The sequence below is a fragment of the Eumetopias jubatus genome, unplaced genomic scaffold, assembly GCF_037043125.1.
Source record: "Eumetopias jubatus isolate StellerSeaLion01/CBP00866 unplaced genomic scaffold, mEumJub1_p1.0 scaffold_12, whole genome shotgun sequence".
NCBI lineage: Eukaryota > Metazoa > Chordata > Mammalia > Carnivora > Otariidae > Eumetopias > Eumetopias jubatus.
In genome coordinates this window covers 36,914,055-36,940,473 of record NW_028274818.1, presented here as the reverse complement: position 1 = coordinate 36,940,473, position 26,419 = coordinate 36,914,055, and the positions used below count along the sequence as shown (strand labels likewise).

The 26,419-nt window shown below is 42.2% G+C and overlaps 1 protein-coding gene and 1 long non-coding RNA gene across 5 annotated transcripts in view; one reads left to right on the top strand and one right to left on the bottom strand.

The window, feature by feature from the left end:
* The window catches only part of RCOR3 (REST corepressor 3), a 53,593-nt gene extending 49,897 nt beyond the window's left edge, over window positions 1-3,696 (bottom strand). For 2 of the 4 annotated variants that reach the window (XM_028125787.2, XM_028125789.2), the window contains exons 1-2: window positions 3,331-3,695; window positions 2,855-2,911 (exon numbers count right to left, since the gene is read on the bottom strand). In XM_028125787.2, coding sequence (XP_027981588.2) covers window positions 2,855-2,911; window positions 3,331-3,505 — 232 coding nt within the window. In that variant the 5' untranslated portion in view covers window positions 3,506-3,695. Of the gene's footprint in view, window positions 1-2,854; window positions 2,912-3,327 lie in introns of all 4 variants that reach the window. The other 2 variants (XM_028125788.2, XM_028125786.2) reach the window with 2 other exon arrangements.
* Window positions 3,314-7,571, top strand: LOC148162795 (uncharacterized). Its single transcript, XR_015766535.1, has 3 exons — window positions 3,314-3,528; window positions 4,854-4,988; window positions 7,344-7,571. It is a non-coding gene; the product is annotated as an uncharacterized LOC148162795 (long non-coding RNA).
* The last annotated feature ends 18,848 nt before the right edge of the window (window positions 7,572-26,419 follow it).

Here is a 26,419-nt window from a genome sequence, read left to right as displayed (position 1 = left end):
AGAAACTTCACACAACAGTACAACACAGAATAAAACAGAACAATGGCACTATATTGAAAGGCATAGAGGTTCAATATTTACTTTTAAAAAAGTGTCTTAACAACTGATAATCTGCATTTGCTTGACAAGATTTGCTTATGATGGCTATACGAAAGCCTACCCAGGTTAAATGATAACTGGTTTTAGTTGTGTCCTTGGGGTCAGTATTCTTCTGCAAATTATTAAGGAGAAAATTTATACATGAATTTTTAAAATGTGACACTCTTATCCTAATAAAGAATATCAATTATAATCTGAGTAACTTGAAAATGACTTTAAAAAATGTAATAATTCAGTGATTTCTTCCCCCAAATATTCTGCTTAGGTTCAAAATAGTAATAAAAAAAATGGGGTCGTGTGGGTGGTTCAGTGGGTTAAGCGTCTGTCTTTGGCTCAGGTATAGATCCCAGGGTCATGGGATTGAGCCAAGCTCCCTGATCAGTGGGGAATCAGCTTCCCCCTCTCCCTCTGCTCCTCCTCCCTGCTCATGCTTTCTCTCTCTCATCTTTAAAAAACAAAATAAAAATGATGATCAAGTACACTGGGTAATTCAAATAGTGTCCATGTGAAACTACCTGAAGTGTTCTGTACTTTTAGTGAATTATTTTTCAAATTTTGAAATTTATTCTAGTATTTATCATGAAAACCAAAAAACAAACAAAACAAAACAAAAAAACCTTTACAGTGATCTAGACCATGGCATATATAAATTTGTTTCAGCAAGAAGTCTGGTTTTTAGACACAAGACCTCCTACTCAACGCAGTTGTCTATGAAATATAAACCTACTTAGTGGAGCAAAAAGATAGCTATGTTTATTAACTTATGGAATAGTTCTGGCTGTTGAATTCTAATTTGTAAGTCAGTTTATCATTTCCCAAAAAAGCAGAGTACCAATGAATGCCCCAAATCATAAAGATATAAATGTTTGCAGAATCATTCTTAATTATTAAATTTGATCTTTACTGAATAACTGCCATATGCCCAATCATGTATTCCTGGTAAGAATTCCATGAAGCAGGGCACCTGGGTGGCTCAGTTGTTGGGCATCTGCCTTCAGCTCAGGTCATGATGCCAGTGTCCTGGGATTGAGCCCCACATTGGGGCTCCCTGCCCGGAGGGAAGCCTGCTTCTCCCTCTCCCACTCCCCCTGCCTGTCTTCCCTCTCTCGCTGTGTCTCTCTGTCAAATAAATAACGTCTTAAAAAAAAAAATTCCATGAAGCATTTTTTATGTCCATTTTACAGCTAGGGAAACTAAGGATCAGAAAAGGTCACTGACTTGCTCAGAACACAAAATTAAAACAGCTGGGAACTGAATTCAGTCTATCTTAAGCCAAAGCATGCATTTTCCAAATATCAAGTTAATACCTGAAGCAGCATAGTAATGTGAAAGTGTTATTCACCTACTAACTACATCAGTAAAATTAGTTTCACAGAACATTTAAAATTATTTGAAGACCACCAGTACACACACTCGATAGCTTCTGAATAAAATGTATTAACAGCTATGTCATTTAGAAGGCAACCCACATCTAGTGAGCACTTCTATCATTGCTTTTACCTACTGAAAAACAGACTGCACTGACAATTCTTGAAACACTCATTATTTTACCCTCCCCCTCGGGACAGGAGGAAAGGCTACTTAAAACTCTTTATTTTGCATTGCTGTAATGGGCAGGGGATGAATGATAATACCTATGCCCTATAACGAAGTAAAGAAGCTATCCCTCCCTCCCCCCCTCCAAAAAAGTAAGCCCTATTAATATCTAATACGGAATTCAAAAGTCCGACACAATGTTATTAGGAGTGGGCAATGGGCAAAAAACTGACCAATTGTAAGGGAAAACGGGGGCGGGGGGAAGAGCTCCTTCAAAGTCTGTCCAAAGCCTGAACTGTAGAGGGTCTGGGGTGGGGAGAAGGAAACACGCTCCACTCCGGGAGGCTCCAGCAAGGGCGCCTCCATATGCGGAACTCTCGCCCAATCCCCGTCCAGGCTGAAATCCCGTGACCGCCAGAGAGCCTGTTTGGAGAAAAGTAGACAGGGAGCCCGCAAGCTGGGTTGGCAGAGGACGCTGGAACCTGGCTGCTCGGGGAGAAAATGTCTCCTTGGCAGCTGCAGCCACTGTCCTGTGGTCTGACTTCCTAGGGCTGGCTGGAGGGCGAGGTGTGCCTCTGGCTTCTCCCCACCCCCTTCCCCCATCCCTTTCTCTCCGCGGCTCCTACACTCCGCAGAGCTGTCGCGACCAATGCTACACCACCTAGCTAAAAAGAAAGAAAAAAGAAAATCCCGTGTGCGCGCGGGTCGGCCAGGGCTCGCCCTCGGCTTCGGCCGATGACAGCAGCCCCGGCATCCGCCGCCCTTGCGGAGCGCGGCCCTCCGCTCCCGGGGGCCGGCGGTGTGGCAATTGACATTTGCACGGTTCTTCCACACGCAGCCCGCACACCCTCTCCTCCAGCCCTCGGCCCAGCAGCCGCTCCTTCCCCAGCCTCGGACCCCCGAATCCGCCGAGGGCCGCCTCCCTCTGCTCTCCCCGACCTCGCCCCGGGCTCATGGGGACAGAAAGGCGATGCCACCACCGGGCAAGTGGCCTCCGAAGGAACCATGTTAACCTTGCAATGCACACATCTGCCCACACGCCCTGTGTCACAGCCCTGCCAAGCCTGACAGCCTCCCCGCCAGATGCCTGCCGATCCCAGCCCCGCATCCCCTCCCAACCGCACACCCGGACCCCTACCTCGGCCGCCCCTCTACCCCTTCCACCCTAAACCATTCCCAGAAAAGGGGAGACAGGATTTGCTTAAGCAAATATATCTACCTGGATCAAATTCAGGGATCCGAGCTTGGTATTCAGCTCCGACTCTCATCCCAACATCTGCAAAGCAATGCCAAAAAGAAAAAAAAAAAAAGAAAGAAAGAAAGAAAAGAGAAAAAAAAAAGAAAAAGAAAAGAAAGAAAAAAAAGAAAAAGGAAGAGACACTTAATAAAATATAAAAATTGCTGGAGGGAGGAAAGAAGCGGCGGGTGGATGGAAAGATATTAACTCCGGGCACTCCGGGAGATGGCAGCGGATGGGGGCGGGGAGCGGGGGGGGGGCGAGGGCGGAGGATTGGTCGAGGGCGGAGGGACGGGGGTCGCGGGGGGTGCTGCTGCACTGCACCGGGAGTTCGAGGCTACCGCAGCGCCCGGGCTCCGAGGGGAGGGAGGGCGGGAGCGCGGCGAGGGGAGGGGGCTGGGGGAGGGGAGGAGGGAGGGGGGCAGGCGGGCTGGCGGGGAGGAGTTCGAGGCTACCACCGTGCTCGTCGTCGCTGCTGCAGCCGCTCTCGGGCTCGGAGTAGTGCAGCCCGCCGTTGGTGGACGAGGCGGCGCCGCCGCCGCCGCCGCCGCCGCCCGCCGGGTTCTTGGCGCTGCCGTTGGCCGATCGGTTCTTCCCCAGTAACTCGGGCCCTTTCTCCATCATGCCGGGCATGGTAGAAGAGGGGAGGGGGAAAGGTGAGGGGAAGCGGTAGGCGTCAGGGTGAAGGGGGAGATGGCTTACGAGTGCGGGCGGGAGGGAGAGGAGGAGGAGGAGGAGACGGCGGCGGCAGAGGAGGAGGAGGAGGGTGTTAATATGGAGCCGCCATAACCGCCCCGGTCCGGCAGTAGCGCAGTCGCCTCACAACAACCCGCCCCGGCCCCGCCTCTCTCCCCTCCTCCCTCCTCCCGCCCCGCGCAGTCCCGGGCGCCCCTGTCGGCCGCGCCGCGCTCTTCGCCGCCGCCGGTATCACTCCGCCCCGCAGGGAGGTTCCGGCCGCGGGGCGGGGAGGGACGGGGGGGGAGGAGGAGGAGGGGTAGAGGGGGAGGGGCGGGGAAGCCCCGCTCGCTGGCAGCCCGGGCAACCCCAACCGAGCTAATAAAATCGCCGCAGAGGCGCGGCCGCCTCTCCGGCTTCCTTCCTAGGGGGCGCTCAGGCGCGCGGGCGGAGGCGAACACGAGGGCGTGGGACTCTTTGCCCTCTCAGGGCGGAAGGAACGCACCCAGCCTGAGAAGGGGCCGGCGCGAACCGAGGCGCCGGAGTCAGGGCAGCGGCCCCCCTCTCTCGGAGGGTTGCGGGTCGGCACGGCCGGGCAGGTCTCGGCGGGAGCGTGGCCCCCTTGAGATCCTGCGGCGGTTCGGCTGCTCGGTTTCGCGGCTCTTCCGCCGGCGTCGAGCTGGTGTCGCGCCCTTGTCCGCCGCGGAATCGGACTGGGTGACCCGGCGCCCTCCGAGTTCCAGGCCCAGAGCAGCAGACGCGGTCATGATGATGTGGACGCTGCGTTTTTTTAAAAACCTTTCCTCCATTTTCTCTTCTCACCTTTGCTTTATTTTCATCCATTTTTCGCCTTTACTGTTTCATTAGTTAGAAAGTGGGTGTTGTCAGTGGTGAAATAAAATTACGACCGGGGCGTTATCCAGTGGTGCTTCCTCAGGCCGCGCTGCCCCGTGGTCAGGGCTTGGAGCAGAGCTGTAGGGAGGGCGGAGCCCCCAGTAGAGGTGAGGCAGGAGCTGCATTCTGGCAGGGTTTCCAGCCTGGCAGGCTATGTGCTCTGTAATGCTTTTCGGAATTGCATTAGGCAGGAGGAATAGGGAACTGCTTATTTCGTTCATCAGATTTGAGGAAGTCTGCTCTGGCATTGGGAGCTATTTATGATATTTTTCTTTATTATTGTTTTTGCACAGCAGTAAGAATTGAGGCCATCCGGTGAACATGTAGTATGCAAATGAATGCAAAACAGTTTTTATGGTCCATAGGTAAGGTATTCTCCCAAACACTTTGTCTTGTATGAATTCTGTTATAGGTCAATGCGGAGTGGATCAAAGCAGAAATAAGCCTCTCTGGCTAGAGCAAGACTTCACTGAAAGCAGAAACATACCTAAAGCAGGAATGTCTCAATCAGGGAATTGGGCCAAAAAAAAAAAAAAAAAAAAGCCTGGTAAGTAAATATTTGGCAGGATCCCCGTCTAAAAGGGAAAAGTCTCCTGAGCAGGTACAAAACCTGTCTTGTTCTGATAGTGGAAGTAGTTTGATCTATCGAAGGTTGGTATGATTCCCTTAGCTCATACAACTAAACCTCTTATTCATTTCTTTGTCTCAACAAACACAGTTCTGAATATTATTTTAATTCCTGTATAGTTTTTCTACACTGAGAGAATATCCTGGTCAAATGAATACCATTTCCTATGACATACACTTTTGATTGTAAATTAATACGTTGGTATTTTCATTTTTATACCAAGCCTCTAATGAACGTGATTCAGCATCTCTGGTCCTGTAATGCAAAGGCCAGACCCGGAACTAAGTGAATTCACAAAAAGTAAATGTCACTCTGAGGCCTTTTGGCCACCATGCTAACTCCCCCAACTTTGCAACACTTTCCAGCCTCTTTTCTACTGAAAGGAATTTCTGCATATAGATCAAGGATTAAAACATTGTGAAGAGGGGCGCCTGGGTGGCTCAGTCGTTAAGTGTCTGCCTTCGGGCTCGGGTCATGATCCCAGGGTCCTGGGTTCGAAGCCCGCATCCCGTTCCGCAGGAAGCCTGGTTCTCCCTCTCCCACCGCCCCTGCTTGTGTTCCCTCTCTCGCTGTCTCTCACTGTCAAATAAATAAAATCTTAAAAAAAAACAAAACATTGTGAAGATTTGGGGACTTTTGTAACATTTCTAATTATTAGTAAAACTCTTTTAAGATTCCACACTTTTCTTGAGTACAACAAAGAGGACAGAAGAAGGAAGAATGCATTCCACTCTTGGGAGAAGAACCTCAGGGATGGGGGCTTTTCTTTCTGTTTTGTCCCTGAAGAGAAGGAAAACCTGAAGCTGGCCTGGTTCTGAAGAATAATAAGCTTTAAAATGATTTCCCAACAGTTAATAAGAACAGTCTAAAAAAAGGAAAAACCTAAGAAGAAAATCCTGGGGATGTCTATAAGGGGTTAGAAGAAAAGAATATGGTCAAGGAAGAAGAAAGCTTTAAGAAAGGGTTAATAAATAATGTCTAGTGGTACAGAATCATGAGAAGGGCTTAAGAAAAGGCCTCTGGATTTGCTAACTAGAACAATATTTGTTATCTTGTTTGACTGCTTTTTGACTATTAAAATTTTTTTTTACTATTTTCATTATAGTTTAAATTTGGAATAGATGATACATCTCATAGTTCTAAAATCAAAAGATTTAAGAGGAAATACTTCACTATTGTACTGGACATCCCAGCAACAAAAAGGCAAGGAAAAATATATAAGGATTGTTTTTGTTTTGTTTTTAATTTATTTGAGAGAGACAGCATGCGCATGAGTTGGGAAGGGGCAGAGGGAGGTAGAGAAGGAGACTCCTCGCTGAGCAGGGAACCTGACTCTGGGCTTAACCCCAAGATCATGACCTGAGCTGAAGGCAGACTCTTACCTGGCTGAGCCACCCAGGTGCCCCCCAAAAGTATAAGGATTGGAAAGAAATACATAAATTTGTTATTTGGAGAAAGCATGATAGTCTGTATATAAGATAATCTGTAAACCTTTAGTATTAATAATGAATTTAGCAAGTTCCTGGTTACAGTCAGTATATAAAGGTCAATTATGTTTTAAAATACTAGCACTAAACAATTAGAAAATGGATTTTTAAAAGTGGTAACATATGAATGCATCAAAAATATCAAATATCTAGTGTATTAGCTTCCTGTGACAGCTGTAACAAATTACCACAAACTCAGTGGCTTAAAACAAACTCCTGTCATACTTCTGGAGACCAGAAGTCTGAAATCAAGGTGTGAGCAGGGCTGCACACCCTCCAGAGGCTTTAGGGAGAATTTGTTCCCTGCCTTTTCCAGTTTCTGGTGTCTGCTAGCATTCCTTGGTTTGAAGCAGCATCACCCCAATCTCTGCCTCCATCTTCACATTGCCTTCTCGTCTATGTGTGTTATGAATTTTCCTCTTCCTCAATTATATAAAGACACTGATAGCATTAGGATCCATCTGGATAATCTAGGATTATTTCCTTGTCTCAAAAGCCTTAATCACATCTGCAAAGACCCTTCTTCCAAACAGGGTAACATTTATAGGTTCCAGAGATTAGGACCCGATATATTAGGGGGCACCACCTAACATATGGCACATAGGAATAAATCTTAATGAAAGGTGTATAAGAACTCTATACTGAAAATTATATTCAAAGAAATTAGAGAAGACCCAAATAACTGGTCAGATACAGTATGCTCATGGATTGGAAGATTCAATATTGGAAAAATGTCAGTCTCCCCAGTTGATCAGTAGATTTAGTCTGATCCCTATTACAATCCCAGCAGATTGTGTGTGTGTCATTTGACAAGCTGAAATTTAAATGGAAATTCAGAAGATCAAGAACAGCCAAGACGGGTGCCTCAGTCGGTTAAGCGTCTGCCTTCAGCTCTGGTCATGATCCCAGGGTCCTGGGATTGAGCCCCACGTCGGGCTGACTCCCTGCTCCACGGAAAGCCTGCTTCTCCCTCTCCCACTACCCCTGCTTGTGTTCCCTCTCTGGCTGTGTCTCTCTGTCAAATAAATAAATAAATAAATAAATAAAACCTTAAAAAAAAAAAGAACAGTCAATATAATCTGGAGGAAGAACAAAGTTGGAGGGTTTATACTACCAGGTGTTAGAAAGTAGACCAATGGAACTGAATAGAACTCATGTGAACATTTTATTTATGCGAGGGTGACACTGTACTAATGTGGAGAAAACAATGGATGCTTTAATAAATGTTCCTGGGTCAATTGAATGTCTATGTGGAAAATAAAAAACCTTGGGATGCCTACTCATACTAAAAACAAAAGCAAAACAAAATAGATTATGGACTTGAAAGTAAAAAGTAAAACAATAGTGCTTTTAGAAAATACCATGGTTTATTGTCTTTGTAACTTTGGGTAGTCAAATTATTTCTCAAATAAGACATAAAAAGTATGAGGAAAATATTGAGCATTCCAGGTGCAGAAAATAGTATGGGGGGCACTTGGCTGGCTCAGTCAGTAGAGCATGAAACTCTTGATCTCAGGGTTGTGAGTTCAAGCCCCCCATGTTGGGTGTGGAGGTAGCTTAAAAATAAGAAAATCTTAAAAAAAAAAAAAAAGGAAAGGAAAGGAAACAGTATGGGAAATGCAAAGAATCTTGAATTGTGTTATGTCAAGGAGCTACAAATAATTTTGTATTCTTGGAGCATGAAGTGAACTCAGAATGGGCCTAGAGAGTTAGGCAAGGACTGAACCACATAAAGACCTTGATAGTGTTCAAAGGGTTAAGCAATTTATAGATAATGGAAAAGGATCAGAGGGATCTAAGCAAGAGAATGATTTAGTTCAATTGGTATTTTAGATGAAAATTGAATGTGGCAAATCAATTAGACTGTTAAATTAGTTAAGAAATTTGAGGTTTAAGTTATGGCAGTGGTAGCAAGAATAGAATTGGGGACAGATACAAATAATTAGGTAAAATGAGCAAAGTTTGGGGATTGGTTGAATATGGAAAGGAAGAGGGAATGGAGGAATCTAAGCTGAAGCGAGGATTTTGGCTTGAATGTCTGGGTGGATTGTGTCAACAACAGAGTTGGTGAATACTGAAGACTTACCAGTTTGAGGGACAAGGAGAATGAATTCATTTCCAGATATGTTGGGTTCTCAATAGGGAGATACCAGCATGCAGTTGGATATATAATTAAGATCAAGGGTGCAGAGAGGGATTTGTTACCAGTTGCTTGTAGCTAACTAAGGTCATGAGACCTAAGTAGATCAGGCAAGAAGAGGATGTAAAATGAGAAGTATAATGAGCTGAGAATGAAAAGCAGATGGACACCAAAATTGAAAGGCCATACAGAGGAAAAGAAATGCATAAAAGAGGCTGAGCATAAATAGAGAAAGAAGAGAACTAAGGAAGAGTGTAACTTCCTGAAACCAGAGGTATAGAGAGATCTAAAGAGAAAGGATCCAGGACAGCAGAGAAGTCAGTAGTTAAAGACAAGGCTCCAGTATGTACAATGCTTCGGCAAGTAAGAGAAGGTGAATGATCTTGGAAAGACCACTTTTACTGGGATCATGGGCCAAGGAACCAAACTGCAGTGGATTGAGAAGTGAAGAAGTCCTTTAAGGAAATGGGAACAACTAATATGAACCTACTCCAGAAAAGTACTCGTACGGATAAGAAAAGGGAAAAAATGGAACTAAGTGTCTTAGAGCAATGTAGCTCTAGAGTTATAGGCAAAAGTATGTATGTAATATTTCAAAAGTTGAAGTACCGAGTGTGATTATTTCTTCCCTATTATCAGATGGATATATACAGCTGGAACTTTATGTTAAGGAAAAGAGAGAACAAAGGTTATCTAGGTCTGTGTGTATAGTAGATGTTTAATAAATGTTTGCTGAATTGAACAAAACCAACATCCAGACCATAGCAGTATGTATATATCTCCTTTTTAACATCCACACATAAATAACTATAGCTGCCTGTACATGCTGAGAGTGTTTCTGAAAGAGTATATAAGAAACTTTACTGCTGGGGAGGGGATGTCACTGTCTGAGATGGAAGGGGGATTTTATCTCATGTATTCCATTCACAGTTGGTCTCTTTTGCCATGTGTATGTATTACTGTTTCAAGGAAATAAATGTTTAAAGAATCAATAGACAAAACACAGATAAGTATAATTTTTAAAATAATGTAAAATTCCACCTACTAGAAGTTGAGAAGTAGAATGGAAGAGGAAAGGTGGAAAGGATAGGGGTATTATCCGTTTTACAAAAGAAAGAAAAAATTTAAGCGGGGCAGTAATTGTGGACTACACCTTAATTCACCAACTACACTAGGCACACAGGAAGGACTTCAACAGATGTCCTATTTTATTCATATCATCCAGGCTCATAATGATTTTCTTTATGACAACAATTTTGCTGAAAAGTTTATTGATTTGCTTTTTGGTTGTTCTTCGTTATTATAGTAGAAGTGCCCTTTAACTCCAAAACAGTCAGGTGATGCTGTGCAACATTGAGCCCAGGCTGGTGGGGAGGGCCCAAACATATTCACAACAGGGGGGAGCTTCATGTTTTTGTTTGTTTTGTTTTTTTTAGAGCCACTGATCCTCAAGGTGGAGTGGGGGTGGGATCATATAATTTTAGAGGTCTGGCAATGCCCTCCCCTCCCCCCATAGCTACCATTTCTGAAAATGGTCTTACAACCTCCATTTAAACAGATATAGAGATAGGAAACTACAACACAAAGTAGATCATTTCATTTTTTAAGATGTTTAAGTCCTAGAAAATCTCTTCTTTCTTTTTCTTTCCTTTTTTTTTGTTTTTTGTACCCAAAGTTCAACTACATCTAAGAGAAACCCCAAATAACTGTCTTAAACAAAATGAAAATTTACTTTTCATGTAAAAGATATACAGAAGTAGGCAGTCCTGGGCTGAAATGACAACTGCAATGAAAGTGTCATCGATCCAGGCTGCTTTTATCTCAGCTCTCCACCTTCCTAGAGTGTCACTTTTGCCCTTGTGATCCAAGATGGCGGTTAGAATGCCAGTCATCATGACCACACTCCAAGTTAGAGGAAAAAAGGCAGAAGGCCACACCCCTTCTCTTTAAGGAGATTTTCTGGAAGTATAGCATGCCATTTATGTTGATACATCAATGTTCAGAACTTAGTCACAGGGCCCATTAACTTGAAAGGAGACTGGGAAAGGTCATAAAAACCAAGGTTCCATTGCTAAGGATGAAGGAGGAAATGAGTACTGAAAGGCAGCTAACAAGCTCTGTCACACTGGTCATTTAAACATTTGAAAAGACCAGGGGCGCCTGAGTGGCTCAGTCAGTTAAGCTTCTGCCTTTGGCTCAGGTCACGATCCCAGGATCCTGGGATCCAACCCCGCGTTGAACCCCACCCATCAAGCACCCCATGGAGCCCGAGGTCGGGCTCCCTGCTCAGTGGAGAGTCTGCTTTTCCCTCTCCCTCTGCCTGTTGCTCCCCCAGCTTGTGCTCTCTCTCTCAAATAAAAATACAAAATCTTAAAAAAATAATAAGATAAGCTTTCTTGACAACAACTGCCCATGTTACTAAATCTGGAGTCATCTCTATTCTCTGGGTCTTTTTTTTTTTAATTAACATATAATGTATCATTTGTTTCAGGGGTTATTCTCTGAGTCTTTGACATTTGTTATTGTTTAGCCTGTGTCTCCACTTAGACTCCAGTAGGTTTTTTATTTTCTTTTTTTAACCCCTCCCCTCCTAAGCAAATGAATATAAATGTATTGTCATTTAATTTCACCTGGTTTGTTTTAGCTTATCTGTACCTTTTTTTTTTTTTAAGATTTTCTTTATTTATCTGACAGAGAGAGCAAGAGAGCACAAGCTGGGGGAACAGTAGAGGGTGAGGGAGAAGCAGGCTCCCCGCCAAGCAGGGAGCCTGATGAGGGGCTCGATCCCAAAACCCTGGGATCATGACCTGAGCTGAAGGCAGACGCTTAAGCTTAATGACTCAGCCACCTAGGCGCCCAGCTTATCTGAACCTTTTGAGAACTTTTTGCATTCCAACTTTCCTACTTAGCATATAACTTAGCTGTGGGCATTTGCACCTCTGATAAAAAGAATTTTGCTTTAAGAAGAGAAACAGTGTCTTAATCTATATTCTCAGCACTTGGTACAATCCCTGTGCATATGAGAGTCTCAGTTGTTTAGTGAATGAATTCTGCACTTAGAAGTAAAGGACATTTTCTTGAAGAGTTGTGTTGTTTGTTTTTTTTTTTTAATTCTGGAATTGTTTATGAAAGGAGACTATGAAATCTCCCTGTCTTTTTTTTTTTTTAAGATTTTATTTATTTTATGACAGAGCACAAGCAGGGGGAGCAGCAGAGGCAGAGGGAGAAGCAAGCTCCCCGCTGAGCGGGGAGTCCAATGCGGGGCTCCATCCCAGGACCCTGGGATCCTGACCTGAGCCAAAGGCAGACACTCAACCAACTGAGCCACCCAGACACCCTGGGAGAATTATATTTGAACACATATCCTGACTTTTAAAAGTGGGAAGGTGCGGTGCCTGGGTGGCTCAGATGGTTAAGTATCTGCCTTCGGCTCAGGTCATGATCTGAAGGTCTTGGGATAGAGCCCTATGTCAGGCTCCATACTCAGCGGGAAGCCTGCTTTTCTCTCTCCCTCTACTCTCCTCCCTGCTTGTACTCTATCACTCTCTCTGTCGAATAAACAAATAAAATCTTTAAAAATAAATAAATAATAAAAGTGGGAAGGTGATTTAAACAGTTTTGCTAAATTTCTAGATCATACAAATACAATTTTGTGATGATTTAGTTGGCTAAATTTAAAAAAGGAAAAGACTAGACAGTGACAAGTTTAAAGTTTACATCTTAACTCTGCCCTGATACATAGTATCCTTTCCTAACTCACTTCTTTCCCTCAGTTTTATAAATTACAAAATAGAATTCATAAATCAATTTTTTTAAAGTTGAAAAGGCATTTAAAGAACATATTCATTAAAATCAGTCTAGGATCCAAATTCTGATGTAATCTGAAGATTTGGGGATAAGATTAGATATGCCAACCTCTGAAATGGAAACAAACTAACACTAAATCCATTTGTGGAAATAATCCTAGAAAGTAACTTGAAAATGTATTAGAAAAAATGCTGCTCAGGGCGCCTGGGTGGCTCAGTTGGTTAAGTGACTGCCTTCGGCTCAGGTCATGATCCTGGAGTCCCGGGATTGAGTTCCGCATCGGGCTCCCTGCTCAGCAGGAAGTCTGCTTCTCCCTCTGACCCTCTTCCCTCTCGTGCTCTCTGTCTCTCATTCTCTCTCTCAAATAAATAAATAAAATCTTTAAAAAAAAAAGAAAAAAATGCTGCTCATGAAATTAAGGGCTTCGAATATATATTCCTGTAGACTAGAGATAGTAATCAAAATATAATGTGTAGAATGATCTATAAATTTGGTATTTAGACATTAATGACACACACACACACACACACACACACACACACACACACACACACCCAGTCACTGGCATATAGTAAATATTCAGCTGTTAATTATTATTATTAAATGTATAGACTTGAAATATTCAAGTCAAAGAAAGAAAAAGAGACCAAAGAGATGGCACCTGAAATCTATACAATGGTCCTTTACTTAGAGTAAAATATTCCTAGAGATAACAATACAAAGAAACAGGTTTCCTGAAGAAACTCAATTTACTGGATATATACAGGATTTTTTAAAAAATTAACTGTTACCAATGGTGCTATGTTTTGTCCTCCTTCTCCTCTGGCTACAGGGTCTCTTAGCTACATCTTGATCTAATTTCATTACTTTGGTTATCAGGATAATATGATTCTCTTTAGCATGGGCCAAATTTGTGGCTCATGGGGCTTGCAGTGGGTATAGGACCCTTATTGCTATTAAGTCTGTCTGTCTGTCACTGTCTCTGTCTGTCTCTTGCATACACTCATGCACACCTCTCATTTCTCATCTCTGTGCTATATTTTCTCAGGGTTTACCTTTATTCTCTAATACTGCAAGAAGCCACTCCTAGACATGAACTTCCTTTAAGTTAAATTATATAATTAAATAATAAGGAATGGAGGAGAAACATAGTGCTTTACTAGACTGGTGGCTTTTTAAACATTTTGTAAACCAGTGCAATACACATATATTGTCAACCCAATACAGACATACATAAATGTGTATCAGTCAGCTATTTCTGTGTGATAACAACCAGAACATCTCAGGGGCATACAACACTAAGCATTTATTTTCATTTACTGGTATGTGTTGCTTAGGGTCAGCGGATCTATGCTGGATTCAACTGGGTTTCATGGCTGATCTTGGCAGGGCTAGCTCGTGTCTGGATTGGTTGGTGGTTAGCTGACATAGGCTTCTCTTACTCAGGGGAGGGTCAGCCTTTTTGTTCTACTAGATTTTCAACTGACTGGACAAGGCCCACCCACATTAGAAAGAGCAATCTGCTTAACTCACCTAAGGATTTAAATGTTAATGTCATCCAAAAACACCTTCAAAGAAACACTCAAAATAATATTTGACCAGAGGCACCTGGGTGGCTCAGTCATCAAGCGTCTGCCTTTGGCTCAGGTCATGATCCCAGGGTCCTGGGATCAAGCCCCACATCAGGCTCCCTGCTCCACGGGAAGCCTGCTTCTCTCTCTCCCACTCCCCCTGCTTGTGTTCCCTCTCTAGCTGTCTCTCTCTCTCTGTGTGTCAAATAAATAAATAAAATCTTTTTTAAAAAATAGTAATATTTGACCAAATATCTGAACACCCTATGGATCCGTCAAGTTGATACATAAAATTAACGGTCACAGTCTCTTTATGCTTTGCTTTTCTAGAATAGTGATCATCCCCAATCTACCTCTCCAATTATTCCTTCCCCACGTCCCCAAACCCTGGAAAAAATGCATCATAACATTCTTGTTTCTGGAAGATAGGCCATATTTATCTTGTAGTTTTGTGAACTCCCAGTCCACCACTGAATACCCTCTTTGGGGTTTAATACCTCACTGTAAATAATACTGTTTTACACAGAAATCTTAAAGTAATTGTATTTTTTTTTCTACAAACACACAAAGTTATTTCAAATCCCTGTGGAAAAGAATGGAATGTAAATATACATACATTGTTTTTATCAACCAAATGTTTTACATATTTAACTAATTTTCTTATAAAGTGAAGGCTGTCTTTTAAGGTCTTAAGTTGTTGGTGTTTCAGACTAATTCAGTCTTATCTTTTTCTTCCCATTTTATTAATAAACCAGAAAAGTCTTCCCTAATTCTTAAATTTTTTCTATTTTTCACAATTTCTTAGTTTGAAGGAGCAAAGAAGTCACAGACTATATCTGATGAATCCAGAGGCTTTAAAATTCATTCCATCATTATTCCACAAACATTTACCCATCATAATTTTGAGATATTTGAAACACAAAGCTGCATAATACATAGTCCATAGCTTTAAGGGGCTCATAACCATATGAGAGAGAAAGAGACTTATCAAAAACAATCCTGGAGTGTAGAGGCTCTCTTGGTCTAGTAACAGGCCCCTTGTTTCTCCATTTTATAGGTGGAGAAAATAGATGCAAAAATCTATAACCAGTTGGGCAAATTGTAGTGAGTTGGTAACCCAGTAAGAGAGAAAACACTGAGGTGACACAAACTCTTATAAATCTGTACCTGGGTCTGAGCCTGGCTCAAGAGAATCAAGCCACTGGGCAAACTACCACCCTAGCAACTGACTGGCACCAGCTCAATATGACTCGCCATACCTCCCAACAATCCTTTTTTTTTTTTTTTTAAGATTTTATTTATTTGAGAGAGTGAGAGAGAGCATGAGCAGAGGCAGAGGGAGAGGGAAAAGCAGACCCCTCTGCTGAGCAGGGACCCAACCCTACCCCTGCCCACTGCGGGGCTCCATCCTAGGACCCTGGGATCATGACCTGAGCCAAAGACAGATGCTTAACTGACGGAGCCACCCAGGTGCCCCACAGTCCTGTCTTTTAAAGTCAGCTCATTTTCTCATTCTCAAAAAGGGCTATTTCAGATATTCTTTGTTTTCATTTCTCTAACCCTACTAGTCACCTCTCTTTATTTTCATAGATGACCTTTCTTCTCACTTCAACCCCCTCCCCCAACCATAAGCCATTAAAAACTCTGCCACCAGATTGTAGTCCAAGCTTCTACCTCCCCTTCCCTTCCAGAGGTCAGTGTAGAGATCATAGGGAAGTTCAGTCTCACATTTCCCTTAAGCTGCCCACTTAGTTCTCTTCTGGGCATTTAGTCGGCTTTATGGCACTGTTCTTTGTACTGCTGGTCACTGAGAGGAAATCTGGGACATGGTATCCTTCAGGGAAGACATGGGCCTGGGGTAGACTACCACTCCAGTTTACCCAGGATCACCACTTAAACTATGCAAATACACATAAATCTCCTCACTGGTGCTTTGGGCCAATTTTAAAAGTGGAATTACAGTGTGGGAGAGAAAAGGCTAAAACTCTGCACTGAATGGGCTTCTCTCTGAATCCAAAGGTGACTTGGTTCTAACAAATAGAATACAGCAAAAGTGATGGGCTGTCATTTCCAAGATTAGGTTAGAAAGGACTGTGACTTCCATCTTGCTCACACTTTCTGGTTCTCACTTGTTCACTCTGAGGAAGGCAGCCGCCATGTTTTGAGAGATACCCTACAAAAAAGCCCATGAGGCAAGGAACTGAGGAAGGCCTTGAGGCAACAGTCTGCAGAGAACTGAGGCCTTCAGTGCAATAGCCCACAAGAAGCTAACTCCTGTGGACAACCAGATGAGTGAGCTTGGAAACACATTCTTCCTTCAGCTGATCTTTGAGATAAATACAGATGGTCCCCAACTTATGATGGTTTTACTTACAATTTTTTCACTTTACAATGGTAAAGAAGCAATACACACACATTCAGTAGAAACTATACTTCGAATTTTTAATTTTAATCTTTTCCAGGGCTAGCAATCTGCAGTACCATGCTTTTTCATGATACTGGGCAATGGCAGTAAACCAAAGCTCCCAGTCAGCCAGGTGATCACAGGGGTAGACAACTAATACACTTATAACCATTCTTACCCACACAACCGTGCTGTTTTTCACTTTCAGTACAGTACTCGATAAATTGCATGGTATGTTCAACACTTTATTATGAAATAGGCTTTGTGCTGGATGATGTTGCCCAACTCTAGGCTAATGTAAGTGTTTTGAACACATTTTAAGGTAGGCTAAGCTATGATGTTTCGTAGGTTGGTTGTATTAAATGCATGTTTGACATAATGGTATTTTTAATTTACAGTGGGTTTATTGGGATGTGATCCCACTGTAGTCAAGGAAGATCTGTACAGCCCAACACCTTGATGGTCGCCTTGTGAGAGACCCTGACCCAGAGGACTCAGCTAAGCTATGCTGTGATTCCTGACCCACATGAAATGTGAGATAATAACAATTATATTAATAATATATTTTCTAAAACAAACATTAATTCTCTGGGACAGTAAATCTAAAGCCATAAAGGAAAAGAGCATATTTTCTGATTACATTTCTGATTTGAAATGGGCTGCCTTCCACAACCCACTACCTTTGGAATCAACTATTTTATTTTATTTTATTTTAAGATTTTATTTATTTATTTGTCAGAGTGAGAGAGTGAGAGAGAGAGAGTGAGAGAGAGAGCACACAACAGGGGGAGCTGCCGGCAGAGGGAGAAGCAGGCTCCCCTCTGAGCAAGAAGCTCCATGTGGGACTTGATCCTAGGACCTTGGGGTTATGACCTGAGCTGAATGCAGATGCTTAACCTACTGAGCCACCCAGGCATCCCTCAATTAGTATTTTAAATTATAGAGTATTTAGTTCCTTTTATACTTTCTCTTTCAGCCTTCAAATATAATAAAGGAGCTATAAGAATTCCTACCATAGTTAAGTCAAGACCACTGAAATGGTTTAAGTGTTTTCCTTCAAGAAAAAGAAGATTCCATCCTGATTTTATCGTTGCATGACCATCTCTATCTTTAAATCATTTATTCAGCAAACATTAATTGAGAACCTCCTACTATGTGCACCAAGTCCTCGGCCTGAGGTTGGGGCTACAAGGATTAATCAGACTTGGTCTTTAGTGAGGGAGTCTAACAAATCCACAATGTCATTAAATACAGTAGGATAAGTTTCAGTCGCTTTGGAAATACAGAGTCGGATTCTGTAAGATTTTTTTGCAGGACATGATTTCTGATTTGAGACCTGAACAAGTGGTAGATGGCCTGATGGAGTAAATGGAAGGGAGTCTGTGGTAAGAGAGGAACAGTATGTGCAAAGCCTTGGAGTCTTAATCATTGGGTTATTCTATTTCACTTTTTCTGTATTTTTAATGTCTCCCTTTACATTTGGCATCTTCTTTGCGGCCTTTAAACATCTTAATATTTCTTAGATTCAAAAACAATGAAAAAGAGTATCGCAGAGTAGGACCCTAAGTTCATCTTATTCCATAGGTAAAAACTAGATAACACTCACACCAGCAAATAACACAAAATAACCTGAAAACAGGCAGAATAAACTCCACAACTAAATGTAGAGAAGTGGCCACATTGAAAAGGGAAAGAAGGGCGGAGACACAGTTAAAAGCTAAATGGACCTGCAGGACTGTCTGTGGGAGGGAGGGACACCATGGGCATGGAAAGGGGCGAGAAGCAGACCCTTACACAGATGAGCCTGTATAGGAAGATGAATCCCCATAACATTTGGCTTCGAAAACCAGAGGGGCCTAATATTGTAAGTTCCTACAACCAGCAGGACTTAAAACCTGAAATTTTAAAAATCAATAGGATTGGCTTTGGGAGAACCAGAAGGTCAAAAGGAAACTGAGTCCCCATCCTTAAAGACACAACACAATGGAGGCATGGGGTAACTGGGGATGGGATAACTGGGCGATGGACATTGGGGAGGGTATGTGTTGTACTGAGCACTGGGTATTATATAAGACTGATGAATCTCAGGGCGCCTGGGTGGCTCAGTTGGTTAAGCGACTGCCTTCGGCTCAGGTCATGATCCTGGAGTCCTGGGATCAAGTCCCACATTGGGCTCCCTGCTCAGCGGGGAGTCTGCTTCTCCCTCTGACCCTCTTCCCTCTTGTGCTGTCTATCTCTCATTCTCTCTCTCTCAAATAAATAAATAAAATCTTAAAAAAAAAAAGACTGATGAATCCCAGATCTGTACCCCTGAAACAAGTAATACATTATGTGTTAATTAATTGAATTTAAATAAAATAAAAAAGAGATAATACAAAAAAAAAAAACAACCAACAGAGATACAGCGAGAAGCAGTTTGAAAACTGCCTGGGGCACACAGGAGGGAGAGTAGTTTACTCATCTCAGAGCATGTCCCAAAGGGACAGAGCTCCTTGAAAGACTTCTCCAGGAATAAGGGAGCTGGCAGGCACCATTTCCCTCCCTTACCCCCGAGCATGAACACATGGCCACCTGCAGGAACCATCCTGGTGCTGATACTGCCTAACTTGCTAACACTGCCCTCCTCATCCCCCCTTTCCCTCCGTGCTCTGTTTTGGTGGATCCACTCTCTTCAGTCAAGACTGCCTCAGTCCCAGAGCTGCAGGACCACTTCCGCAGAGGACCAGTGGCCCAAACCTTGCTGATACCACTTCCCTCCCCAACACTCCCCTTCCCCACATGTTGCAGATCTGCTCCCTCCAATATGCTTTTGGCTGGAGCCCATCCTGTGTGGTGCCAAAGGCCTGGCAGTGTGCAAGCCGCCCCTTTAGTGCCTAGCACCACTCCAAAGTGACTCCTGCCCTGGAGAGAGGGGAAGATAACCACACATACCAATCAGACAGAGACACCAGAAGTGGGCTGAAGGCAGACAACTGGTATGACAGCAGGCTTCACACACCAGTGAAAGTTTTTCAGGGGACAACCCAGGGAAAGTGCCCTGCAATTTGGTGCTACTGCATCTTTGGCAAACACCTGGTCTGACTCAACTCAAACCTAAGGCACCCCAGACTGGCCCACTAACACCACAGGGACCAAACACTGCCTACAACAGGTAGAGAGCCACTGCAGATGACTGGATTGAAGGAAAAAGTGGCTCAGCCATAACAATAGGGCACATGCCCACAAAGATACAAATGTAGGGATCCGAAGGGGTACGTGCACCCCAATGTTTATAGCAGCAATGTCCACAATAGCCAAACTGTGGAAAGAGCCAAGATGTCCATCGACAGATGAATGGATAAAGAAGATGTGGTATATATACACAATGGAATATTATGCAGCCATCAAAAGGAATGAGATCTTGCCATTTGCAACGACGTGGATGGAACTGGAGGGTGTTATGCTGAGTAAAATAAGTCAATCAGAGAAAGACATGTATCATATGACCTCACTGATATGAGGAATAACAAAAAAAATTATTAATAAAAACAACAATAGGGCACATGCAACACATGCAGGAGACAACCCTGAAGCACTAGATTCCAGTGAACAGGGGACATTGCACTGCAGGGCACCACAGGACTTCTTCAAAAGACCACTACTTTCTTTTTTTTGTCTTTAAATTTTTCTTATTGTTATGTTAATCACCATACATTACATCATTGGTTTTTGATGTAGTGTTCCATGATTCATTGTTTGTGCATAACACCCAGTGCTCCACACAGAACGTGCCCACCTTAATACCCATCACCAAGCTAACCCATCGCTCCACCACCCCTCCCCTCTAGAACCCTCAGTTTGTTTTTCAGAGTCCATCATCTCTCATGGTTCGTCTCCTGCTCCAATTTACTCCCCTTCATTCTTCCCCTCCTGCTATTTTCTTCTTTTTCTTTTTCCTTAACATATATTGCATTATTCATTTCAGAGGTATAGATCTGTGATTCAACAGTCTTGCACAATTCACAGCGCTCACCATAGCACATACCCTCCCCAATGTCTATCACCCAGCCACCCCAACCCTCCCACCCACCACCACTCCAGCAACACTCAGTTTGTTTCCTGAGATTAAGAATTCCTCATATCAGTGAGGTCATATGATACATGTCTTTCTCTGATTGACTTATTACACTCAGCATAACACCCTCCAGTTCCATCCACATCATTGCAAATGGCAAGGTCTCATTCCTTTTGATGGCTGCATAATATTCCATTGTGTATATATACCACTTCTCCTTTACCCATTCATCTGTCGATGGACATCTTGGCTCTTTCCACAGTTTGGCTATTGTGGACATTGCTGCTATAAATATCGGGGTGCACGTACCCATTCGGATCCCTACATTTGTATCTTTGGGGTAAATACCCAGTAGTGCAATTGCTGGATTGTACTGTAGCTCTATTTTCAACTGTTTGAGGAACCTCCATACTGTGTTCCAGAGTGGTTGCACCAGTTTGCATTCCCACCAACAGTGTAGGAGGGTTCCCCTTTCTCCACATCCCCGCCAACATCTGTCGTTTCCTGACTTGTTAATTTTAGCCATTCTGACGGGTGTGAGGTGGTATCTCATGGAGGTTTTGATTTGGATTTCCCTGATGCCGAGCGATGTTGAGCACTTTTTCATGTGTCTGTTGGCCATTTGGATGTCTTCTTTGGAAAAATGTCTGTTCATGTCTTCTGCCCATTTCTTGATTGGATTCTTTGTTCCTTGGGTGTTGAGTTTGATAAGTTCTTTATAGATTTTGGATACTAGTCCTTTATCTGATATGTCATTTGCAAATATTTTCTCCCATTCTGTCGGTTGTCTTTTGGTTTTGTGGACTGTTTCTTTTGCTGTGCAAAAGCTTTTTATCTTGATGAAATCCCAATAGTTCATTTTGCCCTTGCTTCCCTTGCCTTTGGCGATGTTTCTAGGAAGAAGCTGCTGCGGCTGAAGTCGAAGAGGTTGCTGACTGTGTTCTCCTTTAGGATTCTGATGGACTCCTGTCTCACATTTAGATCTTTCAACCATTTGGAGTCCATTTTTGTGTGTGGTGTAAGGAAATGGTCCAGTTTCATTCTTCTGCATGTGGCTGTCCAATTCTCCCAACACCATTTGTTGAAGAGACTGTCTTTTTTTCCATTGGACATTCTTCCCTGCTTTGTCAAAGATGAGTTGACCATAGAGTTGAGGGTCCATTTCTGGGCTCTCTATTCTCTACCATTGATCTATGTGTCTGTTTTTGTGCCAGTGCCATACTGTCTTGATGATGACAGCTTTGTAATAGAGCTGGAAGTCCGGAATTGTGATGCCGCCAGCTTTGCTTTTCTTTTTCAACATTCCTCTGGCTATTTGGAGTCTCTTCTGGTTCCATACAAATTTTAGGATTATTTGTTCCATTTCTTTGAAAAAAGTGGATGGTATTTTGATGGGGATTGCATTGAATGTGTAGATTGCTCTAGGAAGCATTGACATCTTCACAATGTTTGTTCCTCCAATCCATGAGCATGGAACATTTTTCCATTTCTTTGTGTCTTCCTCAATTTCTTTCATGAGTATTTTATAGTTTTCTGAGTACAGATCCTTTGCCTCTTTGGTTAAATTTATTCCTAGGTATCTTATGGTTTTGGGTGCAGTTGTAAATGGGATTGACTCCTTAATTTGTCTCTCTTCTGTCTTGTTGTTGGTGTATAGGAATGCCACTGATTTCCGTGCATTGATTTTATATCCTGCCACTTTACTGAATTCCTATATGAGTTCTAGCAGTTTTGGGGTGGAGTCTTTTGGGTTTTCCACATAAAGTATCATATCATCTGCAAAGAGTGAGAGTTTGACTTCCTCTTTGCCAGTTTGGATGCCTTTGATTTCTTTTTGTTGTCTGATTGCTGTGGCTAGGACTTCTAATACTATGTTGAAAAGCAGTGGTGAGAGTGGACATCCCTGCCGCGTTCCTGACCTTAGGGGAAAAGCTCTCAGCTTTTCCCCATTGAGAATGATATTCGCTGTAGGTTTTTCATAGATGGCTTTGATGATATTGAGGTATGTACCCTCTATCCCTATACTCTGAAGAGTTTTGATCAAGAAAGGATGCCATACTTTGTCAAATGCTTTTTCTGCATCTATTGAGAGGATCATATGATTCTTGTTCTTTCTATTGTGAATGTATTGTATCACGTTGATTGATTTGCAGATGTTGAAGCAACCTTGCAGCCCAGGGATAAATCCCACTTGGTCATGGTGAATAATTCTTTTAATGGACTGTTGGATCCTATTGGCTGGTATTTTGGTGAGAATTTTTGCATCCATGTTCATCAAGGATATTGGTCTGTAATTCTCCTTTTTGATGGGGTCTTTGTCTGGTTTGGGGATCAAGGTAATGGTGGCCTCATAAAATGAGTTTGGAAGTTTTCCTTCCATTTCTATTTTTTGGAACAGTTTCAGGAGAATAGGTATTAATTCTTCTTTAAATGTTTGGTAGAATTCCCCTGGGAAGCCATCTGGCCCTGGGCTTTTGTTTGTTGGGAGATTTTTGATGACTCTTTCAATTTCCTTAGTGGTTATAGGTCTGTTCAGGTTTTCTATTTCTTCCTGGTTCAATTTTGGTAGTTGATACATCTCTAGGAATGCACCCATTTCTTCCAGGTTATCTAATTGGCTGGCATAGAGTTGCTCATAATATGTTCTTATAATTGTTTGTGTTTCTTTGGTGTCGGTTGTGATCTCTCCTCTTTCATTCATGATTTTGTTGATTTGGGTCATTTCTCTTTTCTTTTTGATAAGTCTGGCCAGGGGTTTATCAATCCTGTTAATTCTTTCAGAGAACCAGCTCCTAGTTTCGTTGATCTGTTCTACTGTTCTTTTGGTTTCTATTTCATTGATTTCTGCTCTGATCTTTATTATTTCTCTTCTCCTGCTGGGTTTAGGCTTTATTTGCTGTTCTTTCTCCAGCTCCTTTAGGTGTAGGGTTAGGTTGTGTATTTGAGACCTTTCTTGTTTCTTGAGAAAGGCTTGTATTGCTATATACTTTCCTCTTAGGACTGCCTTTGCTGTATCCCAAAGATTTTGAACAGTTGTGTTTTCATTTTCATTTGTTTCCATGAATTTTTTTAATTCTTCTTTAATTTCCTGGTTGACCCATTCATTTTTTAGTAGGATGCTCTTTAGCCCCCGTGTATTTGAGTTCTTTCCAACTTTCCTCTTGTGATTGAGTTCTAATTTCAAAGCACTGTGGTCTGAAAATATGCAGGGAATAATCCCAATCTTTTGGTACTGGTTGAGACCTGATTTGTGACCTAGGATGTGATCTATTCTGGAGAATGTTCCATGGGCACTAGAGAAGAATGTGTATTCCATTGCTTTGGGATCGAATGTTCTGAATATGTCTATGAAGTCCATTTGGTCCAGGGTGTCATTTAAAGTCCTTATTTCCTTGTTGATCTTTTGCTTAGACGATCTGTCCATTTCAGTCAGGGGGGTGTTAAAGTCCCCCACTATTATTGTATTGTTGTCAATGTGTTTCTTTGCTTTTGTTATGAATTGCCTTATATAATTGGCTGCTCCCATGTTAGGGGCATAGATATTTACAATTGTTAGATCTTCTTGTTGGATAGACCCTTTAAGTAGGATATAGTCCTCATCTCTTATTACAGTCTTTGGTTTAAAAATCTAATTTGTCTGATATAAGGATTGCCACCCCAGCTTTCTTTTGGTGTCCATTAGCATGGTAAATGGTTTTCCACCCCCTCACTTTCAATCTGGGGGTGTCTTTGGGTCTAAAATGAGTCTCTTGCAGACAGCATATTGATGGGTCTTGTTTTTTAATCCAATCTGATAGCCTGTGTCTTTTGATTGGGGCATTTAGCCCATTTACATTCAGGGTAACTATTGAAAGATATGAATTTAGTGCCACTGTATTGCCTGTAAGGTGACTGTTACTGTATATTGTCTGTGTTCCTTTCTGATCTATGTTGCTTTTAGGCTCTCTCTTTGCTTAGAGGACCCCTTTCAATATTTCTTGTAGGGCTGGTTTTGTGTTTGCAAATTCCTTTAGTTTTTGTTTGTCCTGGAAGCTTTTTATCTCTCCTTCTATTTTCAATGACAGCCTAGCTGGATATAGTATTCTTGGCTGCATATTTTTCTCATTTAGTGCTCTGAATATATCATGCCAGTCCTTTCTGGCCTGCCAGGTCTCTGTGGATAGGTCTGTTGCCAATCTAATGTTTCTACCATTATAGGTTACATATCTCTTCTCCCGAGCTGCTTTCAAGATTTTCTCTTTGTCTCTGAGACTCATAAGTTTTACTATTAGATGTCGGGGTGTTGACCTATTTTTATTGATTTTGAGAGGGGTTCTCTGTGCCTCCTGGATTTTGATGCCTGTTTCCTTCCCCACATTAGGGAAGTTCTCTGCTATAATTTGCTCCAATATACCTTCTGTCCCTCTCTCTCTCTTTCTTCTTCTTCTGGGATCCCAATTATTCTAATGTTGTTTCGTCTTATCGTATTGCTTATCTCTCGAATTCTGCCCTCGTGATCCAGTAGTTGTTTCTCTCTCTTTTTCTCAGCTTCTTTATTTTCCATCATTTGGTCTATATATCGCTGATTCTCTCTTCTGCCTCATTTATCCTAGCAGTTAGTGCCCCCATTTTTTATTGCACCTCATTAATAGCCTTTTTGATTTTGACTTGGTTAGATATTAGTTCTTTTATTTCTCCAGGAAGCGTTTCTCTAATAACTTCCATGGTTTTTTCAAGCCCAGCTAGTATCTTTAAAATCATGAGTCTGAAGTCTAGGTCCAAAATCGTACTAATGTCCATATTGAGTAGGTCCCTGGCAGAAGGTACTACCTCTTGTTCTTTTTGCTGAGGTGATTGTTTTCATCTTGTCATTTTGTCCAGAGGAGAACAGATGAATGAGAGAACAAAATGCTATCAGGTTAACAACATCCCCAGAAAATATACTCTAAACAAATCAGAAAAGACGTGAAACCAGGGGAAAAGAAAGGGAAAGAAAGAAAAAAAGAAAGAGGGGGAAAAAAAGAAAAAGATAAAGATAAAAACAAACAAAACCAGAACAAAACAAAAAAAACAGAATATGATCAAATATGATCAGGCTAGTGCATAGACCAGTGCCACACACTAGATTTTGAGTGTATTTTGGTCTGTTAGATGAAAGTGCCTCCTAAAATTTTAAAGAAAGAAAGACTTATATATGTACAAAATAAGGGTTGATACAATGAAGGGATGGAATATGACTGTAAAGATGAAAATTATAAAAGATTTTATAAAAGGAATTGATAAGAAGTTGTTTGAAAAAAGAAAGAAGAAGATTTAAAAAAAAAGAAAAAAGGGAGAGAATGTGATCAGGCAGGAGACTAGAACAAAGCCATACACTAGTGATTTAGGGTATATTTTGATCTGTTAGAAGAAACTGTATCTCAAAATTTTAAAGAGAGAACAACTTATATATATATGCCAAAATTAAGGGTAACTACTATGAAGGGTTAGAATGACTCTAAAAATGAAAAATAAAAAAAATTTTTTTAAAAAGGGATTGATAAGATATTGGTTGAAATAGGGAAAAAGAAAAATTAAAAAAAACAGTTAAAAAATTAACTTTGAAAGACTAATGAATCATGGTAAAAGAGCCATGAATTCTATGTGCAGTATTCCCCTAGCCCTGGAGTTCTCCCGTTCTCATTGATCGGTAAACTTGGTCTTGGCTGGCTGTTCGAGCTGATCTTCTGGGGGAGGGGCCTGTTGCCGTGGTTCCCAAATGTCTTTGCCGGAGGCAGAATTGCCCTGCCCTTGTCGGTCTGGGCTAAGCAATCTGCTCAGGTTTGCTCTCGGGAAATTTTGTTCTCTGCCAGCTCTCGGTACAGCTTTGGAGGACGAGAGTGAAAGTGGTGGCCTCCCAATCTCCGCC